At 41.1% G+C, this 25,757-nt stretch overlaps 1 protein-coding gene across 1 annotated transcript in view; it reads right to left on the reverse strand.

Annotated features, from left to right (window-relative positions):
* The window catches only part of LOC307045747 (eukaryotic translation initiation factor 3 subunit H), a 73,502-nt gene that overhangs the window by 20,068 nt on the left and 27,677 nt on the right, over positions 1-25,757 (reverse strand). The window contains exons 3-4 of the mRNA XM_079691678.1: positions 8,011-8,178; positions 1,719-1,818 (exon numbers count right to left, since the gene is read on the reverse strand). Of these exons, the coding sequence (XP_079547804.1) occupies positions 1,719-1,818; positions 8,011-8,178 (268 nt within the window). The remainder of the gene's footprint in view (positions 1-1,718; positions 1,819-8,010; positions 8,179-25,757) is intronic.

Here is a 25,757-nt window from a genome sequence, read left to right on the forward strand (position 1 = left end):
ATAAGGTAAATCCATAATGTTATAAATACTGTTTGTTATACATATTGGCACAATTATTCATCTGCAGGGCTTTAGATTATTTCCTGTAAATTATGACCTTTGCAAATGCCTGCAGAGCGATACAAAAAAGTGCCAATGAGGAAATACAGGCCATTCCAGGCAGGACAAATTGGTCAAACCTACTGGACTTTGGCGCACTTAATGCCACGCTCTTTCCAAGTTGGGCCCCGCTGGACAAAGCCAAAGGTTGGCTACACTGTCGGACTAATTTGATGCTTCATATTGTGTGTTGAAGTGGAGGGCTATTGACCAATGCCTCCATAGCCCGGCAGACTTGGAGGGCAGTTCAAAGGGATGGTTCTATTCAGCACTCATCCATGTCTGCCTTTCATTTCAAAAAGGTGCACAATATATGCAAGCTTATGTAACATCAAATGCACCAACATGAAAGAGACTTCTTTTTACACACACTGTAGTGGTGGAGGAAATGAAACGCTTTTGAAGTTTTGCATCTCGGAGTGAAAAAAACATGGAAACATTATTGATATTCAGATTTCGAGTCTGTTCAGAAAATAATAGGATCGAGACAAAATTGTTGCTATGAGCGATATTGTCCTTTCCTGCTCTGCTCTGCCCACTCTCAATAGTGGGCTTATTGGGAACTCTGATAGCTACAGATTGGAGTTGTAATAAATCATATGAACTAAAGAAAAGCCGCAAAAATGAGTAGGTTCTCGACTCTGGGCCAAACACACTGGGTCAATAGAGAAAGAGTTCCAGGTAATAGAGACACACAGGAGGGGAAATAGAAGAAATAGGATTGAGAAATGAAATGCTGCGGTTAAATTTTCTCTTTTTCACTGCAAATCTACTCGCTTTTAGTGAATTGTAAAATGTATATCTCGATGTTCTGAGTGGGACTTTTTTTTTTTTTTTTTTTTTTTTAGATGGAGTTTTACTCTTTTATTTGCCAATGTGTGTATATGCATCCGCGAGTTTGTGCATTTGGAGTATCGTGAACCGCCGTGGAAAATGGTCATTACATTCATTTTTAGCTGCAATTTAAAAGCAATTACGATAAGCCTCGGGGTCAAAAAATGGGTAAACACGGTACATTTGTTTGACGTGCAAGGGCGAACTGATAAATCATCATCATCAGCGTCAATCTGCAACTGCTACTAAGTGCCTCCCCTGTGGATGCACAAGCCTATATTTGGATTCATTGATAAGCAGAATCAAAAGAGCGAAAAAGGCAAAACATTTTAATTTTTATATTCTGTAAGCAATGTGAAGCCAAGTGTTTAAATGAACTAGTGCCATTCAATATGCGCCTGTCTTCTTGAGCTTTCTTAAGAACTGCTCATAAAAACAAATGTACATCTCGCTTTGTTAAGTCTAAAGCAGAACACCTACCAGTTGCGTCCCCTTTCAATGCTATATGGTAATTTGGGGGGCACAAGCTAACGCAAACATTTTATGGCCTCAATTAAGTCGAAGCATTACTACTTTGAAGGGAAAAAAGTGGCATTGCTAATACTTCCTTGTATGATTTCGCTACAATAGAACATTTCCCTCTATTCATCTGGACAGACATACAGAGACAATTTTGGTTACAAGCACAAATAAAAACTGATTTATTGTGAAGATGTAAAGTTCTTTGTGCATGTGATTGTGCATTTCATCCATGGTATCTGTGTGTTTCTCTAAAAGTTACTCACGCCTCAGGTGTGAAATCCTTCTCTTTGCAGATCTCCATGAGTTTGGGGGTCAGCCTGTAGGCCTTGAGGGACAGGGAGCCTTGTGCCGTCTTAATGGGGTCTAAAATGAAAAGAGAGAGTGGTTAATACAAATGGTTAAACCAGGGGTCTCCAACACGTCGATCGCGAGCTACCGGTAGCTCGCAAGCTCTCAATAAGTAGCTCGCCAAGCAAATCCAACATATAAAAAATACACACAACAAAAAAAGAAATGTAATTAAAAGAATCTACCCTATGCATAAACGAAACCTCAATCATAGCGAGTTCTATCTACTTACTACAACTTTATATCTATCTAACACCCCTCCTCCCCCCACCCCCACAATGAATATCGACCAATCACGTTCTTGCTTGATTTGCGGGACCAGCGTTGCAGTCGGGAAGAAAAGCAATGTGGAGCGGCAGCTCACCGCTTCATAAGGAGTTTAACCGTGATTTTCCTTCTGGCAGAATCGACACAACACATCAGCCCCATTGAACACAGCCTAGTCATGCCAGCCTATACAGCACATGAGGGGCAGAGTTTTACTCTGTGTGTGTTGCAACTTGCATATATATTTATTGCACTTGACGCACACACACGCATGGCGTAATTTCCACTGGGGACAGGGGGGACATGTCCCCCCCACTCTTCAAAATCCCGTTTGTGTCCCCCCACTTTACAAATATGTTTATTCTTTTTTTTACCGCAAGCCGTCATCGCCCAAAGGGGCACACAGCCTCTGTGAGTGAGCGAGACAGAGGGAGAGAGAGAGCTAGAGAGAGCACACATTTATCTATTTAATATAGATGTACAAAATAAAGTAAGAAATCATTCCAATGTGTACTATAAGACAGTAAAAAAAAAAAAGTTTAAAATTATGTGATTAGTAAAATATGCATAAAGAAATAAAGAATGCTAACTTAAATAAGATAAAAATAAACAAGTTTAAATGATTTGTTATTGGTTGTGATCATATTCTTTACATGTTACTTGTTAGATGTTTTTATCCAAAGCGACTTACATACTCAATACTGTGGACAATCCCCACAGGAGCAATTTGGGGTGAAGTGTCTGGCCCTGGGACACAACCACATGCTGACTGCAGCGGGGTTTGAACCTGTGCTCCCCTGATCCGAACACCAACGCACTACTCCACTGCGCCACGCGCCACACGCCTCCCTGTGTGTTCTAAAGATGTTTGGATTATTGAAAAGTATACAGCTCCCTTTCATATGAGTGTTGAGAGCTGTATCCATAAATTCATGTTGTGCTCAAAGATTGATGCATTTAACTTCAACTTTAAAAAACAAAAATCTTCCCAGGGGTGCATGCCCCCAAATAAAGCAGGTTAAAATAATTAAATTGCATACATTTTCTTTTAGTAAACACTGAAAACGGGTCCCACAGACCCAAACAGCACACAAAGGTTAAAGGTAAGCATATAATAATGTTAAAATGTGCTAAATATATACACTGCAAAAAACAAAAAAAGAGGAATAAAAGTAGCTCACGACTTGTTTTATTTTTTGAAAGTAGCTCTCATCCTAAAAAAGGTTGGAGACCCCTGGGTTAAACTGTTCAAAATATCTGATTTCCTCCTTAGGTTAACCAATCAAATAAAACAAAAGTGGTTTCCTAGGTTGTCGTTTCAAACCCATGCGTCTATTAGGTTAAATCTTATTTTGACATCAGCTAAAACAATTCATTTATTCAATATTTGTATACACGTTTCAAAGTATAGAATTAATGCTTCTCCAGAGTGTACACATTTAAGATTCCTGAAGTATGGCTATATCTTTATCAATGTATTTTTCAGTGATATAGTTCACTAATGGCGCATTTCCATTGCAGGGCCTCGCTCGGCTTAGTACGGTATAGTTAGGCCTTGTTAGGACTGGCTCACTTTATGCTGCGTTTCCATTACAGTTTATTATCTGGGGCAGTAACTATAGTAACGCAGTGTAGGCGGAGCCGTGACGTCATCTTCAATGTGAACCACAGAAAAAAAACATCAGCCGTTAGCTGTTCGCACTCAGAGCTCACAACTCCTCGTATCTGTTCAGAAACTAGACAAAAGTTAAACAAGTACAAACCACAGACTGTCTGTGTCATGGCGAATACAGTCGCTGGTTTATTTATGTCTGTATAGGCCGTTGTAGTGAGTGTGGACAGACGGAGCATATACTGCGTTAGCTTAGCCGATCTCCATTTAGACAACACGCATTTTAAAAGGTTTTTCGCAAAAACTGTGAAATAGTATCCGCTAGCCGGTACTACACCAAGTGGAAACGCAACCAAAAACGGGCCGAGCACGGCACAGCACGCTTAAACTGCGCTGTAGTGGAAATGCGCCATAAGAACCACATTTCACAAGATTTATCCATTTGCTCAACACGTTTATGAAACAAAGTGATATAATCAGAGGACTGATTTAAAATTGAACAAACTGAACAAATCAAAAATGCAGATCTAGTTTTTTTGTCACCTAAAACATGAAAGCATTTTTATTTTACACATCTCAGGTGTCAAGTTACTATTTACAAACGAAGAAAGAAGTCTGATTAATCTGAGCATCACTATTGTCGCGAGTGGAAACAACAAGATGAAGGCAGCAGGGGAGCTACCATAAAAAAACAAATCAGGGAAGATGCATTGCTTTGCTCCCTGCTGGGACTCCTGCCTGTTTCTAAAATGTACGGACGTGCCGACTGCCATCCACTGTAGGTAATTCGCTGGCTATGGATAAGTACCTCAAACAACCCCACTTAAAAAGACTGAACCATCTCTTTAAAATAATTTCCATTCAATCCTTAATAGGAATGAAAAACACTCATGTATGTCTGTACAGGCTTACCATTTTGAGTAGTAAGGAGGCGGGTGGGGGAGCTAGTAGTAAGTCTATTGCAAAATTGCATTTGTACAGCAGGCTTTCTGTTATATTAAATCAATTCAACAAACTGGAAAGCCTAGCTAAAGTAACATTTAAAAAAGACAGAACATATATCTAGACCGGCCCTGAGGAATGGCTAAGTCGTCCAATTCTATTACACTTGCTAAAGAGAAAGAGGGAAAGTGGTTCTTTTGGCTCATACAGGACCGGCTCAACGCCGCCACACTACAGTCCATCAGAAATGTTTGTGTGACTTATTCCCTCTCAACAGCCAACTGTGACAAGTGATTTGCCTTTGGCAGAGTCACTCCCAAAAGAGATACAGCAAATCTTCATGCAGGCCAATTTTTACTAAGACTGGTTGCGGGACAGCCACATTTGAATAAGACAACTCTTTCATTTCCATAGGAAGCTTGGTAAATAAATCAAAACACAGCCCCTCGGATCCACTTGCATTTGTGGAATTTAACTTTCCTGTCAGGAAGTTTCAGGTCTCCCTTGAAAAAGAGATCAATTGTCTCAATGGGATACACCTGGATAAATAAAGGTTTGAAATGAAATGAAATGAGGAAATGCCTAACTCTACCATGTGTGTCTTTGTACGGATGCTTTCGCTTGATCAATATGAAGTAAACTGCATGGAGAGTATGAACAGGGTTTGTTTAAGTTTTGTCTTCATTTTGTAAATTCCAAACTAAGAAAGTCAATAAAACCGCACATGAAATTTCAGTTGAACTGAGCACATTTTAAATTGCCAATGATCTATTTAGGCTGTACTTGCTGGTTTCCAAAATCCAATTCATTTCATACATAAACAAATACATATCTTCAAAACTCTTAAAGTGCTAAGCTTTATTGTAGATGTTCTCTATGCTTGTCCATTTAAACCAATTCTACTGTACACTTCTTGCAGGAAAAATGATTGTTGTGGAAAACATGTTAACCAATTGTTGTAGCAACCCACTCCAATTTGAGGCTGTCATTGGGAGGAAGCTAATAACTCGCCAGTTGGCCACCTGATTGATTCATCCATCGGCATGAAATGACTTGTGAGCTAATGACGAAGACAAGAAAAAAGAAATCAATTGTCTTTCCCTTTGACTTTAAAACCGAGAGAATGTCAATTCCTTTGAGGCGCTTTGATCCATTAAGCGTTGCATTATTGACTGACATTACCAGGAGCCCTCATTTAGAATAGGAAAGGGTTGTCTAAATGCCTGCCTGGCCAGCTGCCTGGCAGGACTTGATCAGAGGGTTTCAAGTGTCAGCTGGTTAAAATTAATCTTTGCCTGTCATGGATCTGTACAATCTGAACATGACAACCCTGAAGTGATTTTGGAGAAAAAGAACAGGGCCGGGGGGACTTCCTTGACACTCACCGGCGCTGAAACATTGATGAAATTCAAAGCTGTTTTCATCATTTTTTTAAAATGGCAATTCCAGTTGCTGCCTCACTCTTTACTTGGAGTGAGTGGATAAACACTGAGCTGTTTTAATGAAAGACTGATCTCAGGTCAGTGAGCTTGTAAGACGCTTTGTGTCACCCTGGATGTACTTCACACTTATTTTTCGGCTCATAAACCTTAAGGAGGTAAGCTCAGCACATTATGAAGTGTGCAATACGGGCAGAAATCACTATCATGGAGCACCTTGGTAGCCAAATTGTGTGTGGCATGGCATTTTATTTTAGCTTACACTTTATTTAAGTTACCACCCCCCCCTATCAATACTATCATGACTGATCTGCCAGTTGTCCAATGTCTACATTCCAATATGTCTTCAGCTTAAAAACATTCTGTAATGCCAAAGTTGTTTCAGCACTATGAATATAGCTAGAGATGAGTTGTGCCCTCATAGAAACCAGCGACAGATTAAATACTTGTTTTAAGTACTTCAATGTGCACATATTCATGTAATGACCTAATATTCTGCCTCCGGAATCAATAAACACTTGAAGTGGTTATGTAGTAATGAATCATCATTTACTTAGTCACTGAGGATTTAACTGCACACTGTTTTGCAGTGACAGGTTTTCATTTTCTGTCATGTAGGTTTTAATATTGCTGTCATTTGAAAGAAAGCTTACACCATCTGGGATGGCATTTGTGGTGCAGTAATTATGGGCAGCTCTTAAAGTACTTTACTGTGAAGCAGGTGCAGGCACATGATGTCCGTGCATTCATGTAAATGGTTACCAGCTACCTTGTTAATTCTGTGTGTTTCCCTGCTTTCTGCTCGTCACTGCCTCCTCTGCTGTTGGCCTTTCAAGGGCTGCAGACAGACATGTGTTACCTCCGAGCCCTTTCTTTTCCTGCCATTGATGATTTACTCCGAGATCATAAGCCTCTGCACTACTCATGCACCACGCTACCTTAATATTTGATGGCAGTTTGCATTTTATATATTGAAACTGCAGAAAGAGAATATATTTATAAATCTTTTTCAAACTCTCGCTTCTATTTTAAATCTATTTGATGTCAACAAAGACACTTGCGAGATTTATCTTGAAACGCAACAATGTTTTTTTTTTATATTTGCGCTAACATCAACTAATCTTTTCCTACATCTGTCAAATTGAATTACTGTTATGATTCTCTGAATGTCAACCACAGTAGAATATAAAGACCTTCCAGGTCATCCTGTGAACCACACAGTCGCTAGGAGCAGTGCCATTTTACTGTCTGGGAAGTGCAATCTAATACTGATGTGGGTTATTAAAATCTCAGCAAGGTGTTGCAATTTCAGAATGTTCTCCCCGTTGTATGACACAGCAGCATTATTTTGTGGAGCTATTGTGTCAATCTTAACTGGTGCTGCCCTACTCTCCTGGAACCACTTTCCGTCAGCTTGAAACTCCATCATTAGCGGCTGGCTGAATGGTGTGACAGATAAACAATACAGCAGTGACTCTGCTCTTTGCATTCATGCGCTTTCACAAGTCAGTCAATATAACATTTCCTGGTAATGATGGTAATATATTTGATAAGAATCAGACCATCTGAATATACATGCCCTGGCTGATGTTCAAAGCCATCTAGGCTAATCAAACATACTAAATGAGTGTCTTGACAGAGCAACAGAACAAAAGTAATACATATTTTTAGCAATTAAAACCAAATTCCTCAAAAATGAGTATTGCTTTGTTACCTTTATAGCGTCGCTGGGTGAACCATTACAATACAATTCAAGCATTAGTTTTGGTCTAAAATTATTTGTAAAGTATTTGAACATGACTTTAATCAAGTTCTATGTAGGTTTTAATGTGACATGCCCAACTTATGGACATAGTAGTGCTATTGACTCCCTCCATTGCATAGAACGTTTCTATTTGATAAGAGTATGATATCATGCACAAGTGTCTTCACTGTGCGTTCACTTACCATAGATCAGTACAACGGACTCTTCAATGGCGTGCTGGTAGCTGAACTGGGAGTCGAGCAGCGCTCTGCTGACAAAGGAGCCATAGTAGGTGGACTGGTACCAGCCCACATGCAGATGGTCAATGTTGACGTGACGCAGGGAACGCATCATCTCCATCTGGTACTGGACTAAAGGCAGAGAGAGGGGTAGAAATAGATGGAGAGAGAGAAAGTGAAAAAGATTTGAAAGATTAAAAAAAGGAAAACATTTAAATTCAGAATGAAGTTTTTTGGAATCTGTGAATATCTTGTCTCCGTCTGTAACTGGACATGGTGTATGAACAGAAGGAGGGAGAGGATGTGAGAAAAATTAGAAGTACAGTGAGCAACAAAAAAAGAGCAACAAGGATATGAAGCAGAAATGCACTGAAAGAGAGAAAAAACCAAGACTTCATCGTCTGTTATCAAATGGTGGTGGAGGTGGAGATCTCTAAAACAAACATGAACCAGGACCAGCAGTCACCCTTTCATTCATTATGTCAGTAAATATATCCTGGTGGCGAAAAAAACAGGAGCGATAGGTACACAGACAGGCTTCAGCTACTGGCGAGAAGGCTAGATACATTACAAGGAGAGCCATTTCATTACACCAGACACATCCTAAGGAGGCGCAGCAAGAAATACAAACAACCTGCCTCGCCGGCTGTAAGTAACAACCAAAGCAAGCGAGCAAAACAGCATCTCCATGCAGGCTCGCTGGAGGAGGTTGATAAATCAGGGTGTTATTGGGCAGCTGTGGCCCCCTAGACCCCAGCCTGTAGAGCACATCCTTCTCCTGCTGGGGCTATTAGCAAGAACAAACTGGAGAGGTGAGAAAAAGGATGGCGGAAAGTGGACGAAAAGAAAAACAGACGGACGGAAAGGTGAATGGAAGATTGAGGGTGACAAAGAGGGGAGAATAGAAGGGGATATGTGTGTGCAACAGAGAAAAGAGTTGGCCTGAATTGGACCCCTGTATGTAAATCAAGAAATTAGTTCAGTCCTGAATATATTTGCAAAATAAATGTCCGTTTGTCGCTTCAATGGATTTGGCCTCTGAGAGTTCATGAAGTGCTCACAAAGGGAGTAGTCGTGCACACAATGTGTTCTGCTTTAATTGCATTCACTTATCCAGTCATTAACTAACCTCCTACAAACACAGCTGCACTTCTCGCTCGCTGTCATTTGTTTTACTGCCTCTGCTGTACTCCACATGGGAAACAAAAGGCACAGGTAGTCCAAAAATTACATATTCAATTCCTGCAGGAGTGCGGCATGAGGGGAAGGGCTGCACTGAGGTGGCTCTTCCTCCAGACAATAAAACACGGAACATTCGGATGGGGACAGACCGGCAGAGTCCCTATTCACAGCACGTCCTGAGGGGATGGACTGGATGCACCAATCTAGCCTTTTAATCTATCCTTTTTATATAGTGATTGACATGGTCAGTGAGACAAAAGACATCGGAAAAGATGGACAGGATAATACAGCAGGGAGGAAATGGAAAGGAATGAGAGGAATTGAGGAAGCAGGGGTATATGAGGGGGAGATTGCAGACTTTGTTGCAACTTTGTGACAAACCACGGGGGGATGAGGTCTCAGGTTGTGTCTATATGGCTGTGTGTGTGTGTGTGTGTGTGTGTGTGCGTGCGTGCGTGCGTGCGTGCGAAACTGTGATTCTTGAGTGTAGTAGAAAAACCACCGGAGAAATGTGTGAATAGTATATTTCCTAGAAAACTGGAAACACTGCTTTTATACCTCGGCCCATGAGTGAAGTTGCACTTTAGGCTACATTCATGTCCATCCACAATGTCATAACCTCCATTTGAACACATTACACATTATTTGAAATTGTCATAGCTAGCATATTTATTCTTCAGATATGGCCAACCCTTTTCTTGTGACCTTGACCCTATACCACTAAAGTCTACTCATTCTTAAGTCCAAGTGTAATTAGAAGCAAGATTTTAAGCACTTGGGGTGTAAGATGGATATAGCTTTCACGAGGTTGAGACCTACAATCTTACCTACAGAAAAACCCTGAAAAACATAAGGCTTCAAGTAGGGCTGGGCGATATATCGACTTTACACGATACATCGTGGATTGCACTCCATGCGATGTCGTAAATGACCACATCGTGAACATCGAGTATTATGTTGTCAAATCAATTTCCCGCCGCGGCCAAAATGAGCTTTCCTTTCTCCCTCATAGACACAGTCACACACGCAGGCACACACGCAGGCCCCGTCTAACTTGCACAAAAACATTACACACATGCACAGTGACAGAGAGCAGGGCTCGACATTATAAATGGCCTGCTGGCTCGGAAGCACTATTTAGACACCCCGGGCCAGCATAACGTACTTTCCACTTGTCCGCTCGGGCCACTAAAAATATTGCTTAAAAAAAAAAAATTGTCCAGTGGTATAGGTACTTTGACAAGCAATTTTGTTAAATTGTTTCGTTTATTCACGCTACAACATAGCGTTTCGTGAGGCGGTTGTCGTTGTTGGGTGAAAGGCAAACGGGAGCCTGCTCGCGCTGGCTCCGTAGCAGCTGTTTGCTGCAGAGCCAGCGCGAGCAGGCTCCCGTTTGCCCGTGAGCGCCGGGCAAAAAACTATCTTCAAATAAAAGAAAGTCACTGGAGGAGTTAAAGGAGAGTGACAGGTAGCATGAGAAAAGGGAGAGAAAGTTTCAGCCAGCTTGATCGATGGAGTTGGCTTCTAGTGGTGCAGTCACGCGTCCTAAAATCCTTTTATAATCTATCAATTAGATTTATGATTAGAAAATTATAAAAGTAGGGTAGACATGTGGAGATTATCCGGCTGAACAAAACGTGCATTTATCAAACAGGTTTGTTTTCCACAGACCTTATTTCCAGCTATTTTCCAAAACCCTGTGGAGAAATCCCATTGCTTTTTTGTCGAGGGAACCAGCAGCTTACTTCCTGGTTTTAGGCTGCACCTCTCAATATGATGCCAATATAAACAAGGTCTTCTGTCGGCTCTGTACATCAATGCCGACCTATGCTGACAAGTAAGTGAAGAGTAGAAAATATAAAAGGTATTGGCTTTAGGGAAATGTCCCAGCAGTTTAGGAGAATGAAGGTTCTAATCTAATACATAGCCATTACATGTCTAATTCCTGATAATGACAGGAAGACAGAAAGCGCATTATACTAATAATAATAATACTACTACTCATAATAATAGCAGACATTTTTGAACAATGACCACAATATCATTATTTTCATAAACCAAATATGAACAATTGAGGAAAATGAGGAAGAACTGATGATTCAAATGTTGTAGTACAAGTAGTAATGTAGTTAGTGCATAAATTACTATTGCAACAAATGTGTTAATTTTCTTCATTATTAGTCGATTTTTTTTAATGCAGACATATGTTGCAGGGACTACTAGAATCATCATACTGGCGTGACTGTAAACATCAAGGGGTTAAATTAAAAAAAGAATTTTTTTTTTTTTTTTAGAGGACATTTCAGAATATCGCGATATATATCGTAAATCGCGATATAGTCAGTAAATATCGCGATGTCATTTAGCGACCATATCGCCCAGCCCTAGCTTCAAGTCAAAGCTGGCTGCACGAACGCATAAACATTTTATTGGAGCAAGTAAGAGAATTTGATTCTACAGAGAGAAATGAAAAGCTAGTAAGAATTCAAATATGGTCTGGATGACGAAAAACGCAAGAGAAGAAGCAAAAGAGAGAGTGTTTGTGACAGGCAGAGTTGGTCTGTTGGAGAGTGGCTCTGCCCAGGGGCAAACACGGAGCTCACTGGAGGGGGAAGCTAGCCTGCCACCTAACTACTGCATCGCTCTCTGCACTTCCATGGTCATCAGTATGGGTACTTACCTCTCAAGCGGCACTGATGCGTATACCTGCCTCAACACCCTATCATTAGCAGCGAAATTGTGCACAAAGTGATCTGTCTTTGAAGTGGAAGCTGATGGCTGAAGGATTGACAACTGGAGCAGGATAACCAATCAGCCATCTCTCATGTCTTAACTAATCGCTAGCTTCCTTCTAGTATTTCTCCCTGAGATGGTAGTTCAATTGAGAAACCACAAGCTACCAAGTGAGCGAGAGCCCACAGTGGAGATGGAAATTGTTGGCCCATATTAGATATTATTTAAGCACGCAGTTTTGAAATGATTTCCAATAATCCTTAAGCAATAAACCTGCGTTTGCGTTTCTAGATGTCAGAGCTAGAGACAGCTTCACTCTGATATCTAGAAACGCAAACGCAGGTTTATTGCTTAAGGATTATCGGAAATCATTTCAAAGGGACACAGACACAATGGATTAACCTATGGATTAACTTCAGCAGCGTTTTTATCGTTTGAATGCCATTGAAGACCACTTTTGACCAGACTACGACACAGATGAGCCATGTTAGCGTTTTCTAGCTACCTAGCGCCACATGTTTTGATGTCTGTTCTTGTTATTATCTCCGCGAGTTCGTATAATTGAGTGATAATGTATGCACCCATCGATTCTCTGTCATCTCACGATGTGAAACGAAGGGTTGGATGTGCAGCAAAGATAAATAATAAGGTTTTGTGAGTGAATTTTGGTGCAGTCATCTGTTAGCATTTTTCGCTCGTTGCTAATTTAGAGGCTCAGCGTTAGCATTGTGGGGTTTTAATTGAAAACAATTTTTAAATGATCAGTTAGATGAGTCTTTTCCCATTACATGGATATAAAACATTCATAGTTTATTAAATGAACATGCCCTCAGACACTGTTTCCTGCAAGATGTTGCAGGAGGGCCCCAGTACCGGGGTCTGTCGGGCTTAACAGGTTAAGATGTGATGGATTACCATCTTATACAGACCACTGAAAATTGGTTAAAACATGTTCCGTTACTAATTTTAGTGATGCAAACACAGGTATGGTGAAAAAAGAGAGAACTATTCGAAGCAGAAAAAAAACTGCGTAATATACCATCTGACAATGACAGATTTTTCTTTTGGGAAATTTTACAAATCAGTCCCCTTTCAAACTCTATTCTTGTTATTTTTAACAACTTTTTTTTGTTACTGTCATATAGTATTTTATACCTGTTAATAATTGAGTCTCTAATGTCTCATTAATAACTATGATGATCATATCAAGGTGTGCCTTAACCTCACTGAGCTGAGGTTATTTGAGCCTCTCAGGAGAGAGCTCTCTTCCACCTGGTTGTAGAAAATCTCTTTAAATTCGTTAGCATAGCTAGCTTACCAGATGCTAATAACAACAGATCGCCACTGTGCTTACAACTAAAAACACAGCCACGCAAACACTGCGGCATGTGTACGGCTCCTTATGGGTACTGCAATATTTGAAGAGCTGTCGGACTGTCGGACCCCCCCCCCCCCAAAACGAAAACTCTTCGGTTCTCCCCGAATTACACAAGTCACCCAAATCAGCGTTAAAAAAGCGGGAGGCGCCGAAAAACGACTAATTTGCATCACTGTAATTTGCATTAATGTCTACAGCAACACAAACAATATGAAAACAAAAAGGAGATTGAACGTTTTTGAAGGAAGTAAGGAGAGTGACTCATATGCTTTCCCATCAGGATGACACGCAGCTTCCACTCGAGATTCATGCTGAAAAGCAGACTTACAAACAACCTAGTACGCGATGTACCAAGGTCAGAAGGGAATTGACGGAATATACATGCAGACTACGGACTGGCATGCAGCCTGATACCTTAACTGAGATTCATTCAGAGAGCGGAGAGAGACTACAGGCCAACCAGCTCATCCAACAGAGATCTATACAGAGCGCAGAGCCTTGTAAATACCACAGGATCACTACCTTGTTTGTTCACAAACCAAGAACTACCGCTGCCAAAAATGATAAACTCAGTGACTATCAGACACGTGTGTGTGTGTGTGTGTGTGTGTGTGTGTGTGTGTGTGTGTGTGTGTGTGTGTGTGTGTGTGTGTGTGTGTGTGTGTGTGTGTGTGTGTGTGTGTGTGTGTGTGCACTAAAACTTGTGGTGTGAAGAAAATAGGGTACGTTTGATTGAGACAAATGTTTTCAGCAGTAAAATCTCTGGACTCTTTTTTATCAATAGCTACATTTCTGAAATAATTTTAAAAAATGATCAGAAAAGATAATTGCAAAAAGAAACTAAATCTTTCAACTTCTGAAGCTGTAACCATCAAATGTTTTCTAATTTTCAGAAGGACCTTTGTTGATCAGTTAATCAAAAAGATTGACTATAACTTCAAGTATCAAAGATTCATACATGACAAAGAGAGAGAAGCATTTTAATTATCTGTATTTATGGCAATATCTGGACTAAAGAGACCGAAATAGGAGACCAGCTGACTGTGTTCTGGTTAGGGTAATCTACATGGTGTACATCAGAGGTGCCCAGTACGTCGACCGCGGGCGCAATGCTGGTAGATCGCGAGTCATTCATAAAATACAAATAAAAATCCAGCTCTGTTAAAAACAGACAAAACAGGTTTTGATCCCTCCTCCCTTGGCCTCCCTGCCACTTAATTCAGGAGTTTACTTGATTGACAGAAAAAGTGACCTATCGTTTTCCAGTCTGTTAACCCAGAATGCAAAGCGATACAAAATCAGTCAAGTGCCGGGAAAACTCAAATTAAGTTAAAGAGACAAACAAAAAAATGTTTCCCTTTAAACTGTGGGGTTTTCTCCGGAAGTTTTTTCTTGTACGATGTGAGGGTCTAAGGACAGAGGGTGTCGTATTGTCATACTGATATTCTGTACAAACTGTGAAGTCCACTGAGACAAATGTAACATTTGTGATATTGGGCTATATAAATAAACATTGATTGATTGAACAAAATGAGTGCGGGACCGAGCAAAAAGCTAAAAACATACCACTTCCACACAGAATGGGAGGGACAATATTTTTTTGTGATGTCACATTCAAAGGTTATTTGCCTTATTTGTAAAGCAAGCGTCGCTCTGCCAAAGAAAGGTAGCGTGGAGGCATTATCTGAGTGTTCACAAGGCATATGACAGCGACTTCTCTCCGAGTAGCGAGTTGAGAAAGAGAAAGGTCATGTATTATTGCTACACAAACATTATCTCGCCAACTCGTTTCTAACATGCAAAAAGACAAACAAATGCTTCTATGGTCGGTGTATTTTCGATCTTTCCAATCGAGACGAGATCTCTCTCTCTCCCCTGTTTGCGTGCGAGGGGGCGGGGCAGTTTATGCACACGCAGCTGCTAAATGCAGCAACACACGGCGGGGATGGCGGAGAGAAGCGCTCCAAGGTGTGGTTAAATGTTACCCGTCTTGAGGTGGACAATGCTCCTTGCCAAGAGTGTTTAGCATGTAAGGGCGGTAACACGAGCCATTTCTTTAAACATTTAGCAAAAGTGCACCACATTCAGACGGAGGAATGCACCGGGTTCGACTGTCTTTCTAGTAGCTCTGTAGCCCCATCCACGAGTAACGTTTCCACGTCAGCAACACACGCAGTAAACAAAAGTATACAAACATGGGTTAATGATTAGAGGTAACTGAGTTCGTCTTTATTTTGTTAAAGTTTCCGCTATTCTGTTTACAGTTCTGTTATCACATTATTTAATACGATTTGTTAAAACATTGTTGTTTCTCTTGATGTGAAATATTATTTATTTAATTTAAATAAAAAGCAATGTTAATTTTGTTCACAATTTGTTGTTAGTTTAATAATATTTGTGTTTTTGAATCAAGTATTCATCTTTATTGTCTTCATTGTTAGTTTCCACGTGCCTAAAACAACCTCAAGCTAAATCTAAAAGTTGATGGCTAAACAAGAGCGTTTGAGAAATTGTGCAAGGCATAATAGTCCGAATAGTCGATTAATAGTTTCATTAATCGATAGATTAATCGATTATCAAATGAGTCGTTTGTTGCAGCCCTATTGTAGTTATCCCATGTATAAATAAAACGTGTTATTCAGCAACCCTTGCAATTTGGGATTTTATTTTTGATTGGTAGACCTCGGTGAGCTGGTCATTTCAAAAGTAGATCACCAGCCAAAAAAGTGTGGGCACCCCTGTTGTACATGAATGAATATGGTTTTTCATTCTTTTGAATACTGTTGAGGTCGAAGTGAACATTGGTAAAGTATTTTCCCTCCACTTGCAAGTAGCTGCTCTTACACCAACTATGGAAGAATGCCATTGAAGGCAGTGCAGCGTTCATATGCCCAACCTAATGAAAGCAGTGCACTGATAATCAGAGTATGTTGTGAAAAAATTTCCCCAGATTGATGACCTTGCACAAAAGAAAAAAAACAAATAGTAGCCAAGTATTTTAGTTCAAACAACTTGATCTGCACTACAAGCAAATCAGCTTGATGTTAATGCTTCTCTCTCCTTTGCTAATCATAATTGGAGCCTCCATAGATGACAGACCTGTAAGGAGTCTGCTCAAATAACAATACCTTTCATATCTAGCTCCTGTCTATGTCCTATCCAGGATGAGACTCAACCAACCTAAAACATGTAGCTCCTTTCACGACAAGCTGGTTCATCTACGTTCTCAGCTTGAAATGTGAATACAAAACTGGACTTCCTGCTCCTCATTGCTGCAATACCGAGACAGCCGGTAACATTCTGTGGACATTAACGACAGCATAAGCCAGAGAATAGCCAATTTCACAATATCATCAAGGTACGGGGGTGGAGGCATGTGCCACGGTTTTCTATTCCTCACTCATTTCTGCTGCCCCGCCGCCTCTCCTATCAATCAATCTGGGTCCCGAGGCCAGACAGGGAATGAGTCTGTCCATTCCCTTAGCGCTGCTTGATTTTGTGTGTGTGTGTGTGGGTCTGTGTCGGAGAGACAGAGCGAATGTGTATTTAAAAGAGTATGTGAAACCAAAAGATAAGAGAAAGGACGTTATTCTGAGCGCAAACTGTGGGAAAGCAGAAATGTGAGGATGTCTGAAAAAGAGCAACATAAAAGAAAGGTTTGAGATGTGTGAAGCTGAAAGGCCGCTACACACAAACCTGAGACCAAAGAACGCGTACCGAAGGCGTCCCGACTTGTACGTCCGCTACGTCAGGGGTTCCCAAACGGGGGGGGGGGGGGGGGGGGGGGGGCCCAGGGGGGTGCTAGTGAATACATTTCAGAAAAAGTTTGAGAAACACTGCGCTAGTGGATTGTCTAAGAACAAAATGTCTATGCAAACGTTATTATTAATAATAATTTAAAAAATATATATATATATAATTTTTATTTTTTTTATTTTTCATTTTTATTTTGTAATCATCTTGCGACCCCCATTTTGGGAACCCCTGCGCTACGTCGCCTGCGTTGGCTACGCCGCCCGTCTAGGAACACACCGCAAATACTTCAGTCGACGAGTGGCAATAACTGTCCTTACCAGCAGGCAGCGGTAGTGTGTATTCGTCATTCAAAAGAGGCAACAGCCAATCAGAGTGATTTCTTTGGCCGACTTTCTTTGGCATGTTGAATCGGCCGCGGGAGGTGTGAAAATGTGCCATAAAGCAATGACGGTGCGGGACACACCAACCTGAGTAGGGCGCTGCGAATGCCCGACTGCTTCCGACGGCCTCTGACTCCCAAGATCGGGTAGGTGTGTCAGAGCCTTAAGGAAGCCTTGTACTGCAAGCTGTACATATATAAAGTGAGTTTGTGTTGAATGTATGTATAGTGGAGTGGAAGCCTTTATCAGCTAGGAGCTGAACTCCTAAACTAGGGCTGTAATGTTAGGGGTCATAATCAACAATGCACTGTGTGTGTGTGTGTGTGTGTGTGTGTGTGTGTGTGTGTGTGTGTGTGTGTGTGTGTGTGTGTGTGTGTGTGTGTGTGTGTGTGTGTGTGTGTGTGTGTGTGTGTGTGTGTGTGTACGTGTGCAAGTGTGCAATGAAGCCGACAGATAGTCCGTACTCTAATAGCCAATGACACGAGAGGTGAACTGCATCAGCCCTTGCATGCTGCTGCAGGCCAGAACATCTGAGCCAGGCAGGAAGATGTGAGTGTGTGTGTGAGGACGCACGTATACGTCGCAACACATTGGAATCACCACCTTGACTGGATGACTGGGCTTTACCTGCTGCGGTTTCACTTCATAAACACAAAACAAACACTGTAGCTAGAGATGTCCCGATCCGATCACGTGATCGGGGATTCGAGCCGATCACGTGAATTTCAAAAGATCTGAATCGAGAGGAAAAAAATCGGGGATCGGGAGTTTTTCTTTGTTTTATAAAATATTTGTATTATTTTATTTAATGTTGCAAAAATGTTCACGTCTTAAAGTCATCCTGAGGCCTTAGTTTTGGTTTAAAATTAGACATGTATGTGTTGCTTCTTTTGGTATTGTTTTCATAGACCTGGTTGCTTATTTCTCTCAAATCTGGCAACAGAGTGGGCAGGGCGCAGTGTCTAATAGTAGCAGTAAGCTAACGAGAGGCTACGTTCAGCTGGTGACTCGGGAGTCGGGACAGAGAAAATGTCCGGAGTTTGGAAGTATTATAAAATTGAAAGCGAAGGCAGTGTAACAGCCAGATGCAATGTTTGCAAGGCGGAAGTTCCGCGTGGTGGAAAGAACAGAGTTACGTTCAACACGACCAATCTAATACGCAACCCGAGAAACAAACAACAACAACAAGACGAGTACACAGCGGCCACTCATGTAACGGCACTGAAACAACCGACACTTTCAGAGACTTTTAAAAAGGAAAGAGAAACTGCCCCAGAACAGTGAAAAGGCCAAAGAAATAACAGCCAAGATAGCTGAATTCATCGCATTCGATGACCAGCCGTTATCTGTTACCTTTTCTTTTCTCTTAATGATCTGGAGAAAAAATAAAATCGTATCGGCAGATTGTCAAAATCAAATGATCGGAATCGGATCCGGAGCAAAAAAAGGTGATCGGGACATCCCTAACTGTAGCCGTAAGTTTTGTTCCACTAATGTTAAGTAAAGCAGATAAACAATATATAACAAATAAAATAAAACAATGTGAAAAGGTCTGACCTTGGCCAACTTACCTTTACTATTCACTTCCCCTTTTTTGTATCGCTTAAATTGAGACTAGAGGGTACAATCACATCGCTTTAAAAAAACAACAACCTGATAACATTGTCGAAAGCTTCGGGAAATGAATACAAGCTTAGTTCATTTGCAGATGACATATTGCTCTATTTAAGTCATGTGAATACTTCTATTCCATATGTAATTCCCACCGTGACAGAGTTTTTACTTTGTGTTGTTGACCCATCAATATCCTCTCAAAGTCGACTCTGAAAAACACAAAACCACGGCCATTTGGGGTGATTGATAGGACTGTTAGCTTTGCTGGCTGCTCTAAATGACTAATTCCTCATATTTTGCCAGTGGTGCTCAGTGCTGACAGCAAAGCATGCTCATCTTGGCATTTCATAAATACTCCACAGCCAGGAGAAAAGCAAAAAAAATAAAAAGGTGTTACGGGTGCATTACAATTTAAACAGCACGATTTATTCGACCAGCATTGTGATTTGTGGAGAAGGGTTTGGGCTTCTCCACTACTTTCTCTTTTCATTTTACCCATAAGACTTAGCACACCAGTCATAACCTAATGAGTCCACACTCTTGACCCATTCATTCAACACGCCTGACAACCTACTTTACTCCGCTCCTTATTCTGACATTTATTTACTCCTTGACAAAAACTCCAAGCTGTTTCTAAGGTTAAAACCGCAATGGGTTCTTACCATCTCTGTGTTTACACATTTATTTTGATCCTTCGTTTTCTTTAAAAGCCTCTTTGACATCCTTTTAAGCAGTCTATAAAAACACCTTGCTCGACTTTGCCCCTTATGCGACTGAACAATACACAACAACTGCTATTGTTTGCTGCTAAGAACAAAGTAAATCTGTATGTTTGAAGGCTTTGAGAGTAGCTGTCATTCCACCGCTGCCTTCCTGTTTACCCTGCCTTCTTTCACCTTGTTACTCCGTTGGAGTCCGAAAACAGAAGCAGAGGATACCTGACGATGTTATTGCACTTTTTATGCTCCACTTGAGTACGTTCATTAGGTTACCAATCACTGGGGAACTGTATCATCCTCAATTAATGTATACACATACATTAATAAACAGAATAAAACTGAGCAGGGTGACTCTACCAGGCCCTCAGTGGTCCGGTAGCAATCCCAGGCTCAAACGCAAATATTGATGCCCAGCACATTTTTGGGTCAACATCATCCTTTTTTTGAGAAAGGCTTAGTCCATGTTGTAATAAAAAGCTAGTAATCAAAATCATATCTCCATAATCAACAGAATGGGAAAAAAGACATGAAATGGTTCCCAAGGACACTTAAAGGGTCCCCATTATACTTTTGGGGGTTTTCCAAAAGTGAGCATAACTGACTTCAAGTGCCAAGCCATGGACCCTGCACCCTTGAGGTAAAGAACCTGAAAATACGTTTATTGTTAAAATGCGTAATAATGCCCATTTCACCACACCCCACATTGCCAATGTGTAACAGAGATTTGACATGATAAATGTATTGACAGAGGTGTCGCTAAACTGTTGTTCCCTCAGACCCCATTTATACGGGAACGTTTGCGTTTACGCACCTTATGCGTTTTCGAAAAAGTCTTCCGTTCACACGCATTCTGCTCAATTAACGTGTCCGTTCACACGAGACCGCTGGAAACGCTGTAGTACATATGTCGGGCCTGTAAGTGGCGCATCTGCCACCACAAAATACACCAAAAGCAGCGAAGAAGGACCCGGAGCATGGTTGCCCTTCTGTTTATTCTCTGTGGTGGACAGCGTGTTCTCCTGCTGTATATCTCTCCAGTAGTCCACCAGCAGATGAAAAACACCCACCTCTCCACCTCTTCCAAGGGACGATGGAATCGTTCGGCAGAATTTCCGTTAACATTTTTTCCCCCCGGTCAACACTTCCGTTAAAGTTTAAATCTTCCGGACAAAATTAGAAAAGTGCCGGTCAAAGGTCTTCTTTGTTATTTATTGAGCTTTAAAACAAATTGATAACGACTCTATATAATAATAATAAACGGAGCCTCACTTTTCCTCCCCCTCTTCTGACAGCCCAGCAGCTGATCTCTGAGCAGGAGACGTGGGGAGAGGGAGGCGGGGCTATTTCATCGTTATCAGAAAATGATCGTATAGAGGCTTACACACGGAGCCGTTTGCCCCCCCAGAGCGTTCCGTTTGCAGATCTATCCACCTTGGGACCCGTTATCGTTTGCGGGGTCCGTTTCTATCGTTTTGTTACGGCCTCGTGTAAACGAAAGGGCTATACGCAAGAGAAACTTTGCAGATACAACCGTATCGTCCTCTTGTAAACGGGGTCTCAATGAACAGCCACTTAAGACATCGTCATCAAGTTTCATTCCTTAGGCTGTGTGTCTTCTGTCCCAATGGAGCAGGACAATACGGCAATTGAACCTTGAGTTAACAGACAAGCAAGCTAAGAAGTGCTGCCTACATAAGTCTTGCATTGATTACTTTATTGGTTCTCAATCTCTCCTCCTCTACTATAGACCAAAAAAACTAAACAACTTGCAAGACAGGCACACCATCACAAGAAAAGAACACGTTTTCATGTACACACATACAAGTACTGTTAGTATCAAGAAAATACTTTGTTGTACCTTAAGCAGGTACAGAGCACAACAGTGGCATGCAGGCACCAGTTACTGCAACTGATAATAAAATAACCAGAAATAAATAAAGATGAAAAATAACCGTTCACTTAAAAAAGGACATACTAAACTCCCTTCCACTAAAAATAGAGGCACTGTCAATTATAGTGAACTCGTGATTCCCAATCAAGTATACTTGCACCCCAGGGGGTAAACAGAAAGATAGTTGAGTAGCTCGTCTAATTAAAAAAAAAACTCAAATGAACCCATTGGAAACAAACAACAGATGAGTGGTGCTGGAGGGATGTTAGAGCTCATCTGACAGGGAAAAAATGGTTGGGAATCTGTGATGGAAATACATGCATGATATATACACATGCATGGCAAAAGAGCTACAAGATTACTAATGTAACATAATTATGACAGTTATACACAAGAATCTGAAACAGAGAGATTGGGAGGAGTGAAGGGGGGAGATGCAAAGAAGAAGGGAGGAAGTGTGAAAAGGTACAAGGGGAGGAAGGAGGACGGCCGCCTTTCTTTCATCTGTGAATACAATTTGCTAAGTGAGTACATTAAGTGGGGCACCACAGTGTGTGTGAGTGTGAAAAAAGAGGGAAAGAGAGGGAGAGCATGAGAGAGAAAAAACATGACATAACTACTGATCTCTAAAGTTGAGTATGTGGAGAGGAGAAAATGTTGAGTCCTGATCTTGCTTATATGCTAGGTCCCTGTAGTGTGAGCAAATATCTGACCAGAAGAGTTTTTTACATGAATAATCAGTGATAAATATAATAATATCAGTGAGGCACAAGTTTAGCCAAAGATTATTCTGAAAATTGGACACCCATGTCATTTGTAAATCATTTCTTATTTGCAGTACATCATTTTCTGCAGACTGACTGTTTAGCAGATTTGAATGGCACTATTAACATCCCCTTACTACCCTGCTCAATAAGCTTATTGCTGACCGTGTCACTTTTACTGCACTGTATCTTAGCAACAATTGTAAAGAACACTTTCTACGTATTGTGAAGGTCAGCTGCTTGTGATCAGAGAAAGCAGATTGCTTGTTCTTCTGTCATTGCATTTTGTCTGTCCACACGTGTATCTGTCGGAAGGAGGGAGCAGTGATAAATGTGCGAGTTGTCAGGAAGTAAATGGTGCTATCGAGTTGTGGTCTGGTCCGGGGTGTCAGGAGAGGTACGAGGCTAATTTCCAGCAGCAAGGCTATAATGGGATGTGTGTCTGTTTGTGACTGTGTCTCTGTGTTTGTGTGTGTGCACCCACAGCACTCCATGTTCCACCTGGCACAGTGGATTAGGTGCAATTAATCTTAGTTAAGTAAGCCCTGTGGAGAGCTGCCTTCCTTGCGCGCGTGCACACAAACAGAAATACAAACACACACCGAGATGCTGGGATGCACAAGAGAGTGAGAGCATAGTGTAGCAGCTGCTTTGTGTGCATAACACACTGACGAGTTCACCATATGCACATTTGACAGTGTCGCTTGTCACAGGGCTTTGTTTTTACATTGGGAATAGGTTGACGATGCAGATGGGGAAATGGTGATAATGTTTGCTCACATTATCAAATACTGTTAGTTTATCTTTTTGGATGGGAGAAAAGGTAAACAATGATTTCTCTTGATCTCCCTGTCAGTACTCGTTTAAATTCACACATGTTAGCAAGAGCTATAGAATGCAGAGTATGCATAAAGTATGGACGGTAACTAATTATTTTGTCCCTTCCAAACAGTTAAAGCGATCATATTTATTCTATATAAAAAAAGGCCTACATTCTGCATAGGCATTGTTAAAAACCTGTTAAGCCCGCCGGCGGGTACTTTTTCTTTTTTTCATGACACTGTGTCTCAGGGGATCTTAATATTTAAGAACCTATTCATGTGTTATACCAGATTAACGGGAATAATCTCAGCTAAATGACGATACAAACCATTTTTACCAAAACAAAACACAAGTCTCATAAGAAGCATCTAAATGACCCCTGAGCGAAAAATGCTAACACACTTTGGCACAGAACTCAAGATAAAAGATACCCTTATTAATTATCGTAGCTGCACATACAAGATATCCGATTAAAGCTGAGGTTCCACAGATTATATATATATATGTATATCATCACTGAGTGATCCGAACTCTTGACAGGGGAAGCAAACACAGACATCACAACACGTACCTTTACGGGAGATCGTCTCACCGTAGCTGTCAATCTGATCAAAAGACTTGTTCAATGGCATTAAAACGAGAAAAAAGGAGGCTGAATCGGTTAATCCATAGGTTGATTGTTTCTGGGTAATATTCTTTTTTTTTATATAATCCATAATTCCATTTTTATGTAAAAATCGGAGTGTAAAAGTTAGCTGCTAATGGTAGCCACCAAGAGTTATCGCAGCTTCCGGTCCACACACACACACACACACACACACACACACACACACACACACACACACACACACACACACACACACACACACACACACACACACACACACACACACACACACACACACACACACACACACACACACACACACACACACACACACACACACACACACACACACACACACACACACACACACACACACACACACACACACACACACACACACACACACACACACACACACACACACACACACACACACACACACACACACACACACACACACACACACACACACACACACACAGCAAAATCGACCAAGAGGGTCAGAGATATGGAAAAATCCACCCAAATGACCCCAGAAGTGGGGTTTTTTTTGCTAAATCTCTCTAAAAAGGTCAAATTTCACTTGTTTGGCATCAATCTTAATACAGGGTACTTATATGTTGTAGTTTGGATTCCTAAAGCTTTTAGTCTACCATCCCATCATTCAAGGGTGGTTTTCACTATAAGTAAAAAAAAAAATTTTGGACAGACATAATTTCAATGTTTTTACTGTGTTCAATCTGAATTTACTTTAAAATAAAAACATCTATATTGATTCTGATCCTTCTACATCCAACTCACAGGTGTATTCTTGCTTTGAGAAAAAAGATTATTAATTTAACCCTTTTAGAAGGGAAGATATGGTCATTTGTTCTGGGAATGTCATTTTCGAGCCTGAGACCTGAAAAGCAGGCTTGGGGCTTAACAGGTTTAACTGACTGTCAGTTGGAGCGCTTCCAAGGATTGTAAGGACATAAAACAGCCGAGTCATTATTATAAAATATGAGCGACTGGTTTGTAAAGTACCTGGTTCTTTGATTAAAAGTCAAAAAACAAAAGAGCTTGTTGCCACCATAAAGGTTCAGGTACTAAGGTACTGTTCTCCTGCTGTTGTTTAGACTTCTTCCACAGTGGCTGAATGTTCATTCGTTTATTTTGATCACCACAAATCATAAAAGGTGGCTATCAGTCTTTTGTCTTTTTTGGGCTGCTGCTCTCACATTTACTCATCATTGCCATTTATCTTTTTTTGCCCCGGTATCCATCTCACAGTTGTTTACTTTTGCCGTCCATCTTTTCCTGTTTCTCTTCACCTAACTCTCAATCTTTTGCTTGGTTGCCCCAATGTTTCCCTCACATTTCTCTCTTTACCATCACCCCATCCCAACACTTTACAAAAACCTTCTCTCCCCTCTCTCTTGTCATGCTTTTTCTTCAATTCGCTTATCCTTGTCACATGCTCCACTCCTTACCTTTAACCATCCCCCCTGCTCCCTGCAGCCCACCTGGATTAGCAGCAGCCTGAAGTAATGCATTCTGACCCCCCTCCACACAGAGACACACAAAATGTAATGTGGGGCAGAATCATGATGAGACAAAGGAGCGGATGAATAAAACAGTGGAACTGATGGCGATGGTGACGGCACCCACGGGAACCACACACTTGATTTATTACGCCGGGTGGGCATTCAAAAGCACATGCAGCCCCGGCTCGCTGCTAACAGCCAGTCTCAGATCTACACTACAGTGAGAGAGGGAGGATAGAGAGATAGAGGAGAAAGGTGAGAGACTGGGGGCAAGGAGCAAAAGACAATGAGAATCTTTCAGAGCTTGGGAGAAGGCAAAGTGCCCCTCAAAATCCTAAT

This window comes from Notothenia rossii (assembly GCF_949606895.1).
Source record: "Notothenia rossii genome assembly, chromosome: 7".
Taxonomy (NCBI): domain Eukaryota; kingdom Metazoa; phylum Chordata; class Actinopteri; order Perciformes; family Nototheniidae; genus Notothenia; species Notothenia rossii.